Raw genomic sequence first — 12,704 nt, 5'->3', positions numbered from 1 at the left:
GTGGTACTATAACTAATGTCCCCAGCAGCACATGTAGAGCAAATGTTTGCACTGCTACCACCAACTGCCAGGCCAGCAACTTCAACTACCCCAAAGTCTGTTAAAAGACTGAGGTTTTTCCCCCAAAAAATGTTTCATAAAGGAGAGTTTTTGGGTGAGTATGTTCCTGTGGCAGCTCCGATTAGTAGTTAATACAGGATAGTCATGTTATCTGATGGTTACAGCTAAAGCTCAGGTGGCTTATGTCTGCAGGCATCTATGAAGTACAGCAGGTTGCAGAGGTAGGCATCACCAAACCATAGGGGGAATTCTCCACTGCAGCCCCCTAGGGCTTCCAGAACAAACAAGTAGTATGGATTATAGTCTATGGAAAGTTCTAGTATAGAAACTAAGTTAAGAAGGAATGCAGAGGCTTTCCTAGTGCAGTCAGAGCTCTGTTAAAAAAGGGAAGGGATAGAGAATGGAGACTGATTTGCAAACTGTAGCTAATGCAGCAGGACAAGGCCCAGAGATCTCAGTTTTTTAAAAATGTAACCCATTTCAAGCAATTTTTGCTATTATTTCCAGGCACTGGTCTCACTCCATAAACAGTGTTATTGTGAAGTCTTCACATCCATTACCTGCTTCCTCACCACAAAAACAACACTCCTCCAGTTTGGTATCTCCCTCCCAGCACTTGTGTGTGTAAGCAAGGTCTCCTGTATGGCATAGGCTTACACCCAGACAAATAGAGGACCTCTATTCCATCTTCCTCTGAAGATCCATTCCTATCTCATAAAAATCAGTTGTGGTCAAAGATACTGTAATCCGTCTACAAATCACAAGTTAGAGCTTAGGGAAAGAAAAAAGGAGCAGGGAAAACCAGGCTAGTTATCTACCTCCCTGGACCCAAGGGCTTTTAGGAGACGTAAAAATATCAATCCCCCTTCACACAGAGGCATTAACCATTTTCAGACAAGTTGAAAATTAGTGTTCCTAATTATTTGCCAGTGTTTCAGTTCAGTCTTCCATTTCTTTATCAGAATGACTGGCTCAAAACTACTAACACAGCAGGAAACTCCGGTCTCTAGAACTACTGAAAGTGAGGATGCCTGTATTTTATCCACTGGGCGTCTTACAGAGCCTGTGCTTAGGAGTGCATTTCTGTTAACCTAAGCAAGAATATTCAAACTACTATGAAAAACTTTCTGCTAGAATGTTTTTGGATACACAGATTCCACTATGCCAATTTTAACAGAAACAGTCACCATTAAGTTACATGGTGAAGTATCATGGAATAAAGGAATTACATGAAAAGCTCTAAAAAAAAAAAAAAAAAAAAAAACACTGCACAAGGCAATCACCATCTGCTATATACCAAGAATAGGTTATACTGGAATTGACACTTCTGAGCATGGCTACTAAATTGATAAAGCTGACAGGCCCAGTCACCAACATCCTTCCTTGCTATTATGCAAGTAAAAGGTCAGTCTGCAATCTATACAGGACTTGCCTATTAAAATTACTGTACAAATTATTATTCCTTTACACATAAGCATTGAGGCAAATGGGAAGCAGATAAGATTTATTCTGACCAGTCTCTGTCAGGATCAAAACAGTCATCAAAAGAGAATTCAGAAGCATTAGTCAGAATTCCTGTGTGATGGTACAGTGGAATGCAAGACCCATGGAAGAAGAAGCCAGTCACCACCACACATTTCATTAAGCTTATAAATTAGGACTAGCATTCTGAGGGACAAGGACTCTCATTTCAGATGAGATTTTAGCAGGGAGATTCAGTTTCAGTTCCAGCCTAGACTGGCAGCAACTGAGGGCTCTTAGCTGATGACCAGCCCACTAGTGATTTAATTCCTAGGATACAACTTTCAACGCAGCTAAGCCACCCCTGCACAAGGATAGAGGGTTTTTAAAAAAAAAAAAAGGAGCAAGTATCAGTTTTAGGTACCCTGTTTCCTGAAGTAGGGGACTGAGACAGTTATATTGGGCTTTGTGAGGGAATTTGCACTGTACCAGCAATTCAGAGAGAGGACTTCAGTCTCCAGATTTACCGTTAAACACGGCAAGGTCTTCTACAACATCCTTTGGGCAGGAATTCCACCTCTTTCTGTATAGTACTAGCTCAACAGAGTCCCAGCCTGATAGGGGTCTTAGCCCCAACATAACTCCATTAGCTTAAGAATCCAGTTCAAATGATAGTAAACAATCTAACACTGATCTGATAGCTCTGGTACTGCTGGGCACAACTGTGCCTCAGATCACAACTTTCAGGTCTGGAGTAACTTGCTTCTCAGGCTGGTATGAGTCAGAGGTGGGCAAGATGACATACCCAGCTCTAGGAGGTTAAAACAAACCTTATTACCAACCTTACGCACAACAGTGCTGCATCCAGTATTCTTCAAACAAGAAAGGTGGTTTTCATTGCTGAGGAAAGGATACAAGGGACCCCTTTGCTACAAGAGAAAGGTGATAGTCTTAAAGCTTGGTATCAGCCTGTATTGTAGCTCATTTCAACTAATGTTTTTGCAGTACACCATAGAAGATCTTGTAACTGACAAAAAGAGAGGTAGCAATTAGAAAAATTACAGTGAATTAGCCTAATTTGCTATAGAACTAAGTGTTTTGGCCATCAACCTATTAATTCTCTGCTTCTTCGCAAAGGTACAAAATATTTGACAGAATTCCTGAGATCTGCGCTGTGCACACTTGAGCGTTTAACAAAAGCTTGCTACCGGCAATTCTCAAAATTTAACTAAAGGAGGAGTCACAGAATGCTATGCAATGACTAGAGTCAACATTTCTAAGTGGGAACACAGTCAGATCTAAAAAGCAGCATAATTTTCACAAGGGCTCAGGAATGGCACAGGGACCTGTTGTGGCAGATTCTGTTTGAGGATCGAGGCCTGTTCCTAAAAGCATTTTTAGGCAGGAATCCCACCTCTATGGCTGTGTCTACACTAGCCCCAAACTTCGAAATGGCCATTTCGAAGTTTACTAATGAAGCGCTGAAATACATATTCAGCGCCTCATTAGCATGCGGGTGGCCACGGCACTTCAAAATTGACGCGGCTCATCCCGACGGGGCTCCTTTTCGAAAGGACCCCACCTACTTCGAAGTCCCCTTATTCCTGTGAGCAGATGGGAATAAGGGGACTGCAAAGTAGGTGGGGTCCTTTCGAAAAGGAGCCCCATTGGGGCGAGCCGCATCAATTTTGAAGTGCTGCGGCCGCTCACGTGCTAATGAGGCGCTGAATATGTATTTCAGTGCTTCATTAGTAAACTTCGAAATGGCCATTTACACGGCCATTTCGAAGTTTGGGGCTAGTGTAGACACGGCCTATCTGTGTGCTAGGCAAAGCTCTGTGCAACACGTGTGACCTGATAGGGCTCTTGGTACTAACACAACTTATTACATAACCTAGCTCACGTGTCTAACATACAAGAATGCCAGACATTACCTTTTAAGGTTTATCCATGTCAGGGAAAATATGTAGTAACACAGGAGTGTAATGGGTTTTTTCCACACATTCAGGTGCTTATTAAAGAGAAACAGGTGAATTTGACAGTTTTTATCTCCAGTTCTATTACCTACACAAGAATGTGGCTGCATCTGGTATCTGCTCAGCATACAATATACTGAGCCCAAAACATTCGTCTTATTGAGCAGCTACCTTGACAGTGAAGGGTGAAATAAAAAAAAACAAAACAAAACAAAACAATGAACCTCTGGAAATTAAAGAATGTAGGCTAATGTGGTAATATCAAAATTTAGGACTGAACATTTGAAATGAGACTAGTCAAGTACAAACAGCGAACTGATCACCACTTGCTGCTATGAGCGTTGGCGCTTTTTGCCATAAGAGATTCTCCTGATTCGAATTTCTAGTTGAAAGGCATCCAGTCTTTCCTTTGGGTTAAAAGTCAACATGTCATGCAAGAGTCTGCAGAGATCATCTGGAATGGACTTCTTGTTCTTCAGAGGAATTTGCAGTTCCATGCTGGGATTTTCCAGCAGTGCCTCCCCAACAGGTATCAGCTCCTTGCCTTGACAAACGTAAGTTCCTGGGCATAGTTTGGAAAGAGGGAGAAGTCAGACTGGGGAAAAGGAGAATCCACACAAGAATAAGTTCAGCAACCCCCATAGCCAGGGAACTCCATCCCCCTGCAGGGCAGCCACCAGGGAACTCCCCTCTGCAGGGGTAGCCATTGCAGAAGCCCCCGCACCTGGAAAGCCAACCCGTGCAGCCAGACCACCTCCCTACAGCTGATGAGTTTGTCACATCCCCATTTCTGTAAAGTGTGCATCAAGTAGAGGGAAACAAATTCACTTTTTAATTTGGCCTGCACAGGACACTGATGAGTGGTTATATGGCTCACATGCCCAGGAAACAGTCTTCCCCAGTCCACTCTTTCAATTAATTTTACCCTAAAACTGGACACGCTAGGCGAAAATACAGGTTGTGTTTGGTTCAGATGACTTACAAATAAGTTAACTGAGCAAACAGTGATTCAGTTACTGAAGTCACAACACAAGGTCATTATTGTTTATTTTCCAGCTGTTTATGGCTTCTCCACAGCAAAATTAAGGAACGGAAATCTAAATAAGCTCACTGGTCAAAATGGGATAGCTAGATTCCAAAAATAGCAAAGAAAGCTCTGCTCTTACAGCAAGCATGAAATAAGTGACTCTACATGCTGAAGTTCACCAGGCAAGTGTGGTATCTCTGTTGATGGATGGCTATTGAATAAACTGTAATGAAGTCTGTTCATGAGTTGGTCTCAGACCTAGACTACTGTTTAGAACTCCCACGGAGTTTCCCTGGTGGCTGCTCTGCAGGGGGAGGGAGCTCCCTGGCTATGGGGGCTGCTGAACTGTTTTAGGTTCAGAAGAGGGCAACTAAAAGTGATTAGGGGTTTGGAACAGGTCCCATATGAGGGGAAGTTAGATAGACTGACTTTTCAGTTTGGAAAAGAGACAGAGGGGGGATATGATAGAGGTATATAAAATCATGAGTGGTGTGGAGAGGGTGAATAAAGAAAAAGTTATTTACTTGTTCCCATAATATAAGAACTAGAGGACACCAAATGAAATTAATGGTTAGCAGGTTTAAATCTAATAAAAAGAACATTTTTTCACACAGCACACAGTCAGCCTGTGGAACTCCTTGCCAGAGGATGCTGTGAAGGCCAGAACTATAAGGCTACATCTACACTAGCCCATATCTTCGAAATGGCCATGCTAATGGCCATTTTGAAGATTACAAATGAGGCGCTGAACCATAGAATGCTAGGACTGGAAGGGAGCTTGAGAAGTCATCAAATCCAGCCCCCTGCCTTCATGGCAGGACCAAGTACTTTCTAGACCACCCCCGATAGACATTTATCTAACCTGTTCTTAAATATCTCCAGAGATGGAGATTTCACAACCTCTCTAGGCAATTTATTCCAGTGTTTGACCACCCTGACAGTTAGGCATTTTTCCTGATGCCCAACCTAAACCTCCCTTGCTGCAGTTTAAGCCCATTGCTTCTTGTTCTATCTATCTTCAGAGGCCAAGAAGCGCAAGTTCTCTCCCTTCTCCTTATGACACCCTTTTAGATACCTGAAAACCGCTATCATGTCCCCCCCCTTAAAACTTCTTTCTTCCTAACTAAACAAACCCACTTCTTTCAGCCTTTCTTCATAGGTCATGTTCTCTAGACCTTTGATCATTCTTGTTGCTCTTTTCTGGACCCTTTCCAACTTCTCCACATCTTTCTTGAAATGCGGTGCCCAGAATTGGAAATAATACTCCACATTGTGCTGCTGCTCATCCAGACAGAAGTCCTTTTCGAAAGGATCCTGGGAACTTAGGAATAAGGGGATTTGGAAGTTCTTGAGGTCCTTTCGAAAAGGACCCCTGTCTGGCCGAGCCACGAGGCAGCAAAAAGCGGCAATTTTGAAGAGCTGTGGCCGACAGCATGCAAATGAGGCACTGAATATGCATTTCAGCACCTCATTAGTAATCTTCAAAATGGCCATCTGCATGACCATTTTGAAGATTTGGGCTAGTGCAGACACAGACTAAGAGTTCAAAGAAGCGCTAGATAAATTCATAGAGGGTAAGTCCACAAAGGCTATTAGCCAGGGGGTAGGAATGGTGTCCCTGGCCTCTGTTTCTCAGAGGCTGGAGACAAGTCACTTGATCATTGGTCTTCAGTCCACCCCCTCTGAGGCATCTGACACTAGCCACTGTCAGCAGACAGGAGGCTGGGCTAGCAGACCTTTGGTCTGACCCAGTAATGGCCATTCTTATATTCTAACCAAGAACTAAAGCATTTTTTCCTTGTTTGATATTTTGAAAAGGAACTCAGTTCTTACTTCCTCATGAAGTTTTGAAAACTTAAAGCAGCAACTGAAAAGAAGCCTCTCTGAATGCTTTTGTCATTTGAAATAGTCATCATAACATTATATATAAAAAAACAAAAAAGAAAAAAACCATGTACAACACTTGCATCTTGAGCTTCCTTGAGTAAGAGATGGGATGCTTTAAATTAGTATCAAGTATTGACATTCTATTCTTTCAAGAGAGATTTTTATGTTACAATAGACATTCCTGGAATCACTTATATAAAAGCCACAATGTGTTCTAGTATCATTTTCTGCTCCCAGGCTCTTATACCTCTACAATGGTGGTATCAGATCAACTCGTACTCAAGGAAGCCCAAAATACCAGTGTACATATTCTTTTTGAAAATATGTTAAAATAATTTCAAGTCACAAAGGCTTTCAGAGGGGCTGTGTGTGTTGTGTGGCTGCTTTATGTTTTCAAAACAATCTATATTCTATTCCCATAGACCCTTGTTCAGCCAGACATGGCACCAAGGATGATCTAAACATTCCTTCCAGCTTTACAATCTATTTTCTTAGATGTCTCTGCCTTGTGGCCCTGGGGAGTCCTACGAAGGAAACAGACTCAACATTAGGAAAGGAGTAGAGAGAAAAGGGAAAAACATCTTTACAGATTTCTGGCGACGTTTCTAACAGAGACATGGCTGTGGCTTCCTCTGGAATTATCAGCAATACTATGCTAGAAGAATGGGTGGTGATGTGACTATGCCTGAGAGAAGAATCCTCCGGACTTCTAGGATTGCTGGTATAGGGCAAGAGAATGATTTATAAATTAGAGTTTGTTAGTCTCACCAAGCAATTCCTTCTCAGAGTCTCCATCCCTGAAGGTAATCCTCTCTACCATAGCCCAGAAAATGATCCCGAGGGCAAAGATATCAGCTTTGGCAGTATAGCGACCTTCCCACACTTCCGGTGCCATGTAGAAATTTGACCCGCAGGCTGAGGAGAAGCAGTGCTGGTTAACATTCACTTTCCCCTGGCATATCTTACTCAGGCCAAAGTCTGCTACCTACAGACAAGGAGGGAAGAAAGTAGATCACCATCACCATCTGTAACATTCAAAGGGGGATCTTGTAGTTTTCAGTCTCTGTCAGAGATCTCTACCAAACATTCATAACCAGAATTACCCACCAGGAGACGAAAAAAAAAAAAAGCGCCACACCACAAATCGAGAGGGCCAAATACCTAGAAACCAACTACTCCAAGATAGGCCCAAAAAAGCCAACAACAGAACCCCACTTATTACCTACAGCTCCCAACTCAAACCACTGCAGCGCATAATTAAAGACCTACAACCTATACTAAATCATGATGTCACACTCCAGGAGCCCCTGTTTGACAGGCCTGTTCTTTCCTATAGATAATCCTCATAAGGTTGGGAGGTTCTCACTAGCAACCACAGGCTATACCACAATACTACTAATCCTGGAGCTTTTCCTTGCAACAAGGCCTGTTGCCAGCTTTGTCCACGTATCTATTGTGGACATATCATCACTGGACCCAACCACATTAACTACAGAATCACGGGCACATTCTCCTGTTCCTCAACTAACGTGATATATACCATCATGTGCCAGCAGTGCCCACACACCACGCGTATAGGGCAGACTGCAAACACACTTCGACAAAGAATGAACGGACATAGAACAGACAGCAAAAATCTCCAAATAAACATTTCAGCCAGCACTGTAATGGAGTGGGCCATTTTACTGTTTGTGTTCTACTAAAAAGGGACTTTAACAACCGCCTACAGAGGGAATGCTGAGAACTAACATTCATATTCAAATTCGACACGTTAACATGGTTTGAACCAGGACAGCAATTATCTGACCCATTATATGGACTCTTTTACATGCTTATGTTTTATTTAACTCTACTCCCCTGCCCCCACCCCACCCCGGGTCCCTCTGCTCTTCTGATTTGCCAGTCTTGATAATTTTTGGATGTCTGCGCTTTATACATTGAGTCTGTTATGGTAAGGCTATGATCCGAAGAAGTGGGTCTGTCCCACAAAAAGCTCATCACCTAATTATTTGTTCGTCTTTAAAGTGCTACATGACTGTTGTTTTGTTTTGATAGAATACAGACTAACACAGCTAGGTCTCGGTCACTGAATAGTACAATAGTAACAGAGGTAGTAGCCGTGTTAGTCTGTACTCCAACAAAACAAAGCAGCAGAAATGTAGCACTTTAAAGACTAACAAAACGATTTATTCAGTGATGAGCTTTCATGGGATAGACCCATTTCATCAGAAGCTCATAAGAACGGCCATACTGGGTCAGACCAAAGGTCCATCTAGCCCAGTATCCTGTCTGCTGACAGTGGCCAATGCCTGGTGCCCCAGAGGTGGTGAACCGAAGACAATGATCAAGCGACTTGTCTCCTACCATCCATCTCCCGCCTTTGACAAAAGGCTAGGCACCATATCTTACCCCTTGCTAACAGCCATCTATGGACCTAACCTCCAAATATTTATCGAGCCCTTTTTTAAACTCTTACAGTCCTGGCCTTCACAGCGTCCTCTAGTAAGGAGTTCCACAGGTTGACTGTGCGCTGTGTGAAGAAAAGCTTTCTTTTATTAGTTTTGAACCTGCTACCCATGCTCATCACTGAATAAATTGTTTTGTTAGTCTTTAAAGTGCTACATTTCTGCTGCTTTGTTTTGTTGAATATTACATTACCCAATCGACCAATTCCATGCAAGTGATACAACTGGTGTAACAACTCACCCACAGAGTGAGTGGTAGCAAGGATTACCCACTTACCTTTACTACAGGACCTCCAGGACTATGGGAAATGAGAATGTTGTCTGACTTCAGATCTCTGTGCACAATCTGATTTCTGTGCAAGAAAGCAACAGCACTGCTCAGCTGTTGCATGAAGCTATTATTCAGCCGACAATCTGGAGTGCGAGACAGCAAAAAATCATTCATGTTTCCACCATCACAGAACTCCATCACAAACCACAGAAAACAGGCAGACTTCGGGTCCATGCATCTTCTCCCTTTCAGACAGGTCTCAATCAGCAGCAGATGATTGTCTGATTTCCTGCACTGGCAGTTGATTGTCTGAAAGACTTGGCCACTCTGCAAGATACACTCTTCTAACTGGATCACATTCTCATGCTGGCTCTGGACACTTTGAAGGGCCCAGAACTCTTGCAAAGCCAGTTCCACATTTTCAGGTACGTTACAGTGCATCCTTTTCACTGCCACTTTGTTTCTGGTTTGACTGACAACTGCCTCATAAACTACCCCATAGCTACCTCGGCCCACCTCCCGTACAATGCTGTATTTAGCTTCTGTAGCCATGTCTTTTTGTGGCTCAATGGACAACAGCCAAAAAAGATTTTTGAAGTCATAACACTTCTCAGACTTTCATCTGCAGCAAAATCCTGAAAGAGGAAGACAAGGAAAACTGGTTAAAAATCTGACAACTCACCTCCAATGCGTCATGGGCTTCTGAGTGATCCTTATTTTTATTATAGTGGTCTTTAGCTTATGTATTGCTTGCAACATAGAAACCTGCTGCATAGGGATTGGTAGCAACACTGGGATTATAAAAAATAAAAACTGTCCATGCTTGATTTAAGAATCACTGTTCACCATAATCGTGCTGCAGTTTGCTACAATCACACTGCAAAAAGGCATTGTACAGAAAGAAACTGCTGCATCAGTGGACACCATGACCAATGCTTCATAAAGAGAAATGTAGACTTCCTGTGCAGAGTGCATCCCCCACACAAGGGAGGAAAGGAAGAAACCACCATATGAGCAGCAGTTTCTAAAACCGTGATGTCCAACATGCTAGTCACAAGCCACATATGGCTACTTGGCCAGGTGAGTGTGGCTAGTTGGCTTGAACAATAAATATATTGTCAAAATAGCCTGGCTATAGTGGATACTGCTTCAGAACTGGAGGGATGCCATAGTTCTAGAACAAGCCAATTTGCCAACTGTGGCCCTTCCAAAGGCGATAAATCGACAGGAACTGTCCTAACCCCCAACCCCTGAGGTCACCCATCCCTCCCTCCCCCTTCTGTCAGCACACCCCCCCACCACAAAACCATTGTTCCTCTCCCCCCCAGCCAGCCAGCCAGCCAGCCACCACCACCACCACCACAGCCTCCCTCCTGCAGCCTCTGTTCCCCACCCCACCCCACTACACTGCCCCGGCCAGCGACCACCACCCCCTCCCTCCTGCAACCTCCGCTCCTGCCGCCCCCACCACCACTACACCCTCTGTCCCCTGCCCCCACCACCCCTGATCTAGACACTCCCCGAGGCCCAGACCGCCCCACACCCGTTCCCGTCCCCGACCCCGACCCCGACCCCCACCCACGCCTCCCTGCCTCAGGGCCTGGCCAGCAACAGACCCTCCCAGCCCCAACTCGCGGCCCAGCCCCCACCGCACCCACTACCGGCCCGGCCCGACCCTGAAAAAATCTCTGCGCTACCCCACAGTTACTAGCTCGCGCTGACTTACCCAGCCTCTCCCCGCCGTACTTCCCGCCACGGCCGCGCGACGCAGCCTATTGGCCAGCGGCAGCCAACCAGCGAGGAAGGGGCGGAGCCGCGGCCTCTCGCCCTCCAACCGGCGAACACTTCGGTCCGGCGTACTCTCCCACAGGCAGAACCCCGCCTCCACGCATGCGCGAAGAGCGAATAGCAAGGAGACTTCAACGCCCAGAATGCCTTGCGCAACAATCAGCCCTGACAGCTCACACAGAGGACGGGGGCCTGTTAGGGTCAAGGCAACGCATAGCATGATGGGGCTTGTAGTCTCTATAGACCACAACCCATTTTCTCGTTGCAGATGGCGCAATGGAAGGGTGGAAGCTGCCCAAACCCTCCCCCACCATCTCCCTGCTACTGACTGTATCCCAGGGCACCCGTCACATTGGGAGCTCCCTCTTCCCCAAACCATTGCATGAAATAGGTCCCAAATCCCCTTCTTGGGGTTCACCTCATGAGGCAGGAGCTGCCAGCCAGTCCTCTTCCCTTGCCTCCCAAAACCAAACATCCGCAGGGGAGCCATCTTAGTCTGTGTCTGCAAACACAACACAAAGTCCTGTGGCACCTTACAGACTAGCAGGTTTACTGGAGTATAAACTTTCGTGGGCAAGACCTGCTTCGTCAGATGCATTTATAAAGAGCCACAGGACTTCTCGTTGCTTTTGCAAAACCCCACACACATGCTTCAGGCCACCTTGGAACCCTCACACCACCTCGGCTCCTGTGGCTGTGAAACCCCACATCTCATCCTCTTCCTGCCTTCAAAGTTCTGCTGCCCTACCCTAATTGCTTTCTTCCTCCCCTGCTTCAGAGTGTTTGCACTCAACAGCTCAGCTCCAGCTCGCCCTCTGCTCCCCATCTTCAGTAGCTGTGTTCTGCCCAGTGCATCCAACCCCTTTGTGTTCTCCTCCTCCTGCTTTCTTCATGCCCCCACAAGTTACTCCTTCAACTTCCTTCTTACATGGCTCCTGCCCTGACAATCTCACACAGCCCCACCCTCCCATCAGCCAGCATTCCTATATCTCATAATGGCAAAAAGCATGACTTTTGCAAGGACTGCGTCATAACCGGCTGCTTGTTCATGTTACTTTCATAACCCTCTTCCCTACATGCCTGTGTTGTCTGGCTAGATTGTAAGATTTTTCATGTAAAGGGATCATAGTGCTTTAATTTGCCTGAGGGTAGTCTCTGTAGCCAGCAACCAAAAATTTTTTCTGTCTAGAGAGAACAATTTTACTAGTGATATTGAGAGCTTCTAAAAAGAACTATACAGTATTGCAACTAACAGCTAGCACAGGGATGGGCAAAATACTTTGCATAGGCTGCATTTGGCTCACCAAGACACCATTTCTGGCCAGCAGACCCCCTTACTGGGACCCTCAGGCACACAGCAGGAAGCCCTCCCCTCAGGATCTGGAGCAGAGAGCCACATAGAGAAGGCCTGACCAATTTGAAGCTGCAGCAAGCAGGGAAGCCTGCTTCAGAGAACTGCTGGCTGGGAGTCACCTAGGTAAGTGCCTCCCAGACAGAGCTGCCTCTGGCAGTCCAGCTCCTCCCTGTCCCCAACTCCCTGCCTTGGTCACCCCCAAACCCTCTGCACTCCTCTCCCATAGGTACAACTCCCTCCCAGACCCTGCACCACTTCCTATCGCCCCCGCACCAGGCCAAAATCCTCTCCTGCACCCATCCCAGACCCAGCTCACAAGATCCTGCTCCAGGGCACAGCTGTCTCCTTCACCTAAACTCCTTCTCAGACTGCTCCCCCACCAACTCTCTCCTGCATCCCAGCACTCTACCCCGAG

At 45.5% G+C, this 12,704-nt stretch overlaps 1 protein-coding gene across 1 annotated transcript; it reads right to left on the bottom strand.

Moving 5' to 3' along the window:
• Positions 1-3,829: 3,829 nt before the first annotated feature.
• LOC142010641 (serine/threonine-protein kinase PDIK1L-like) lies at positions 3,830-9,699 on the bottom strand. Its single transcript, XM_074989036.1, has 3 exons — positions 9,154-9,699; positions 7,180-7,396; positions 3,830-4,059 (listed from the first exon to the last, which is right to left on the bottom strand). Exons 1-3 carry the CDS (start codon positions 9,697-9,699, stop codon positions 3,830-3,832), a joined length of 993 nt encoding a protein of 330 aa, XP_074845137.1.
• Between the last annotated feature and the right edge of the window lie 3,005 nt (positions 9,700-12,704).

Source organism: Carettochelys insculpta, chromosome 3 (assembly GCF_033958435.1).
Source record: "Carettochelys insculpta isolate YL-2023 chromosome 3, ASM3395843v1, whole genome shotgun sequence".
Classification (NCBI taxonomy): domain Eukaryota; kingdom Metazoa; phylum Chordata; order Testudines; family Carettochelyidae; genus Carettochelys; species Carettochelys insculpta.
Note: the sequence above shows the minus strand (reverse complement) of the source record. Positions and strands in the feature narration are given on the sequence as shown.

What these genes read in the sequence shown, in the direction of transcription:
- LOC142010641 (XM_074989036.1), bottom strand. Translation starts at nt 9,699, where the DNA reads ATGGCTACAGAAGCTAAATACAGCATTGTACGGGAGGTGGGCCGAGGT. An exon ending in CTGGAGGTCCTGTAGTAAAG is followed by an intron (nt 7,397 to 9,153) that starts GTAAGTGGGTAA and finishes CCTTGTCTGTAG; the next exon opens with GTAGCAGACTTTGGCCTGAG. An exon ending in CTCTGAGAAGGAATTGCTTG is followed by an intron (nt 4,060 to 7,179) that starts GTGAGACTAACA and finishes AACTATGCCCAG; the next exon opens with GAACTTACGTTTGTCAAGGC.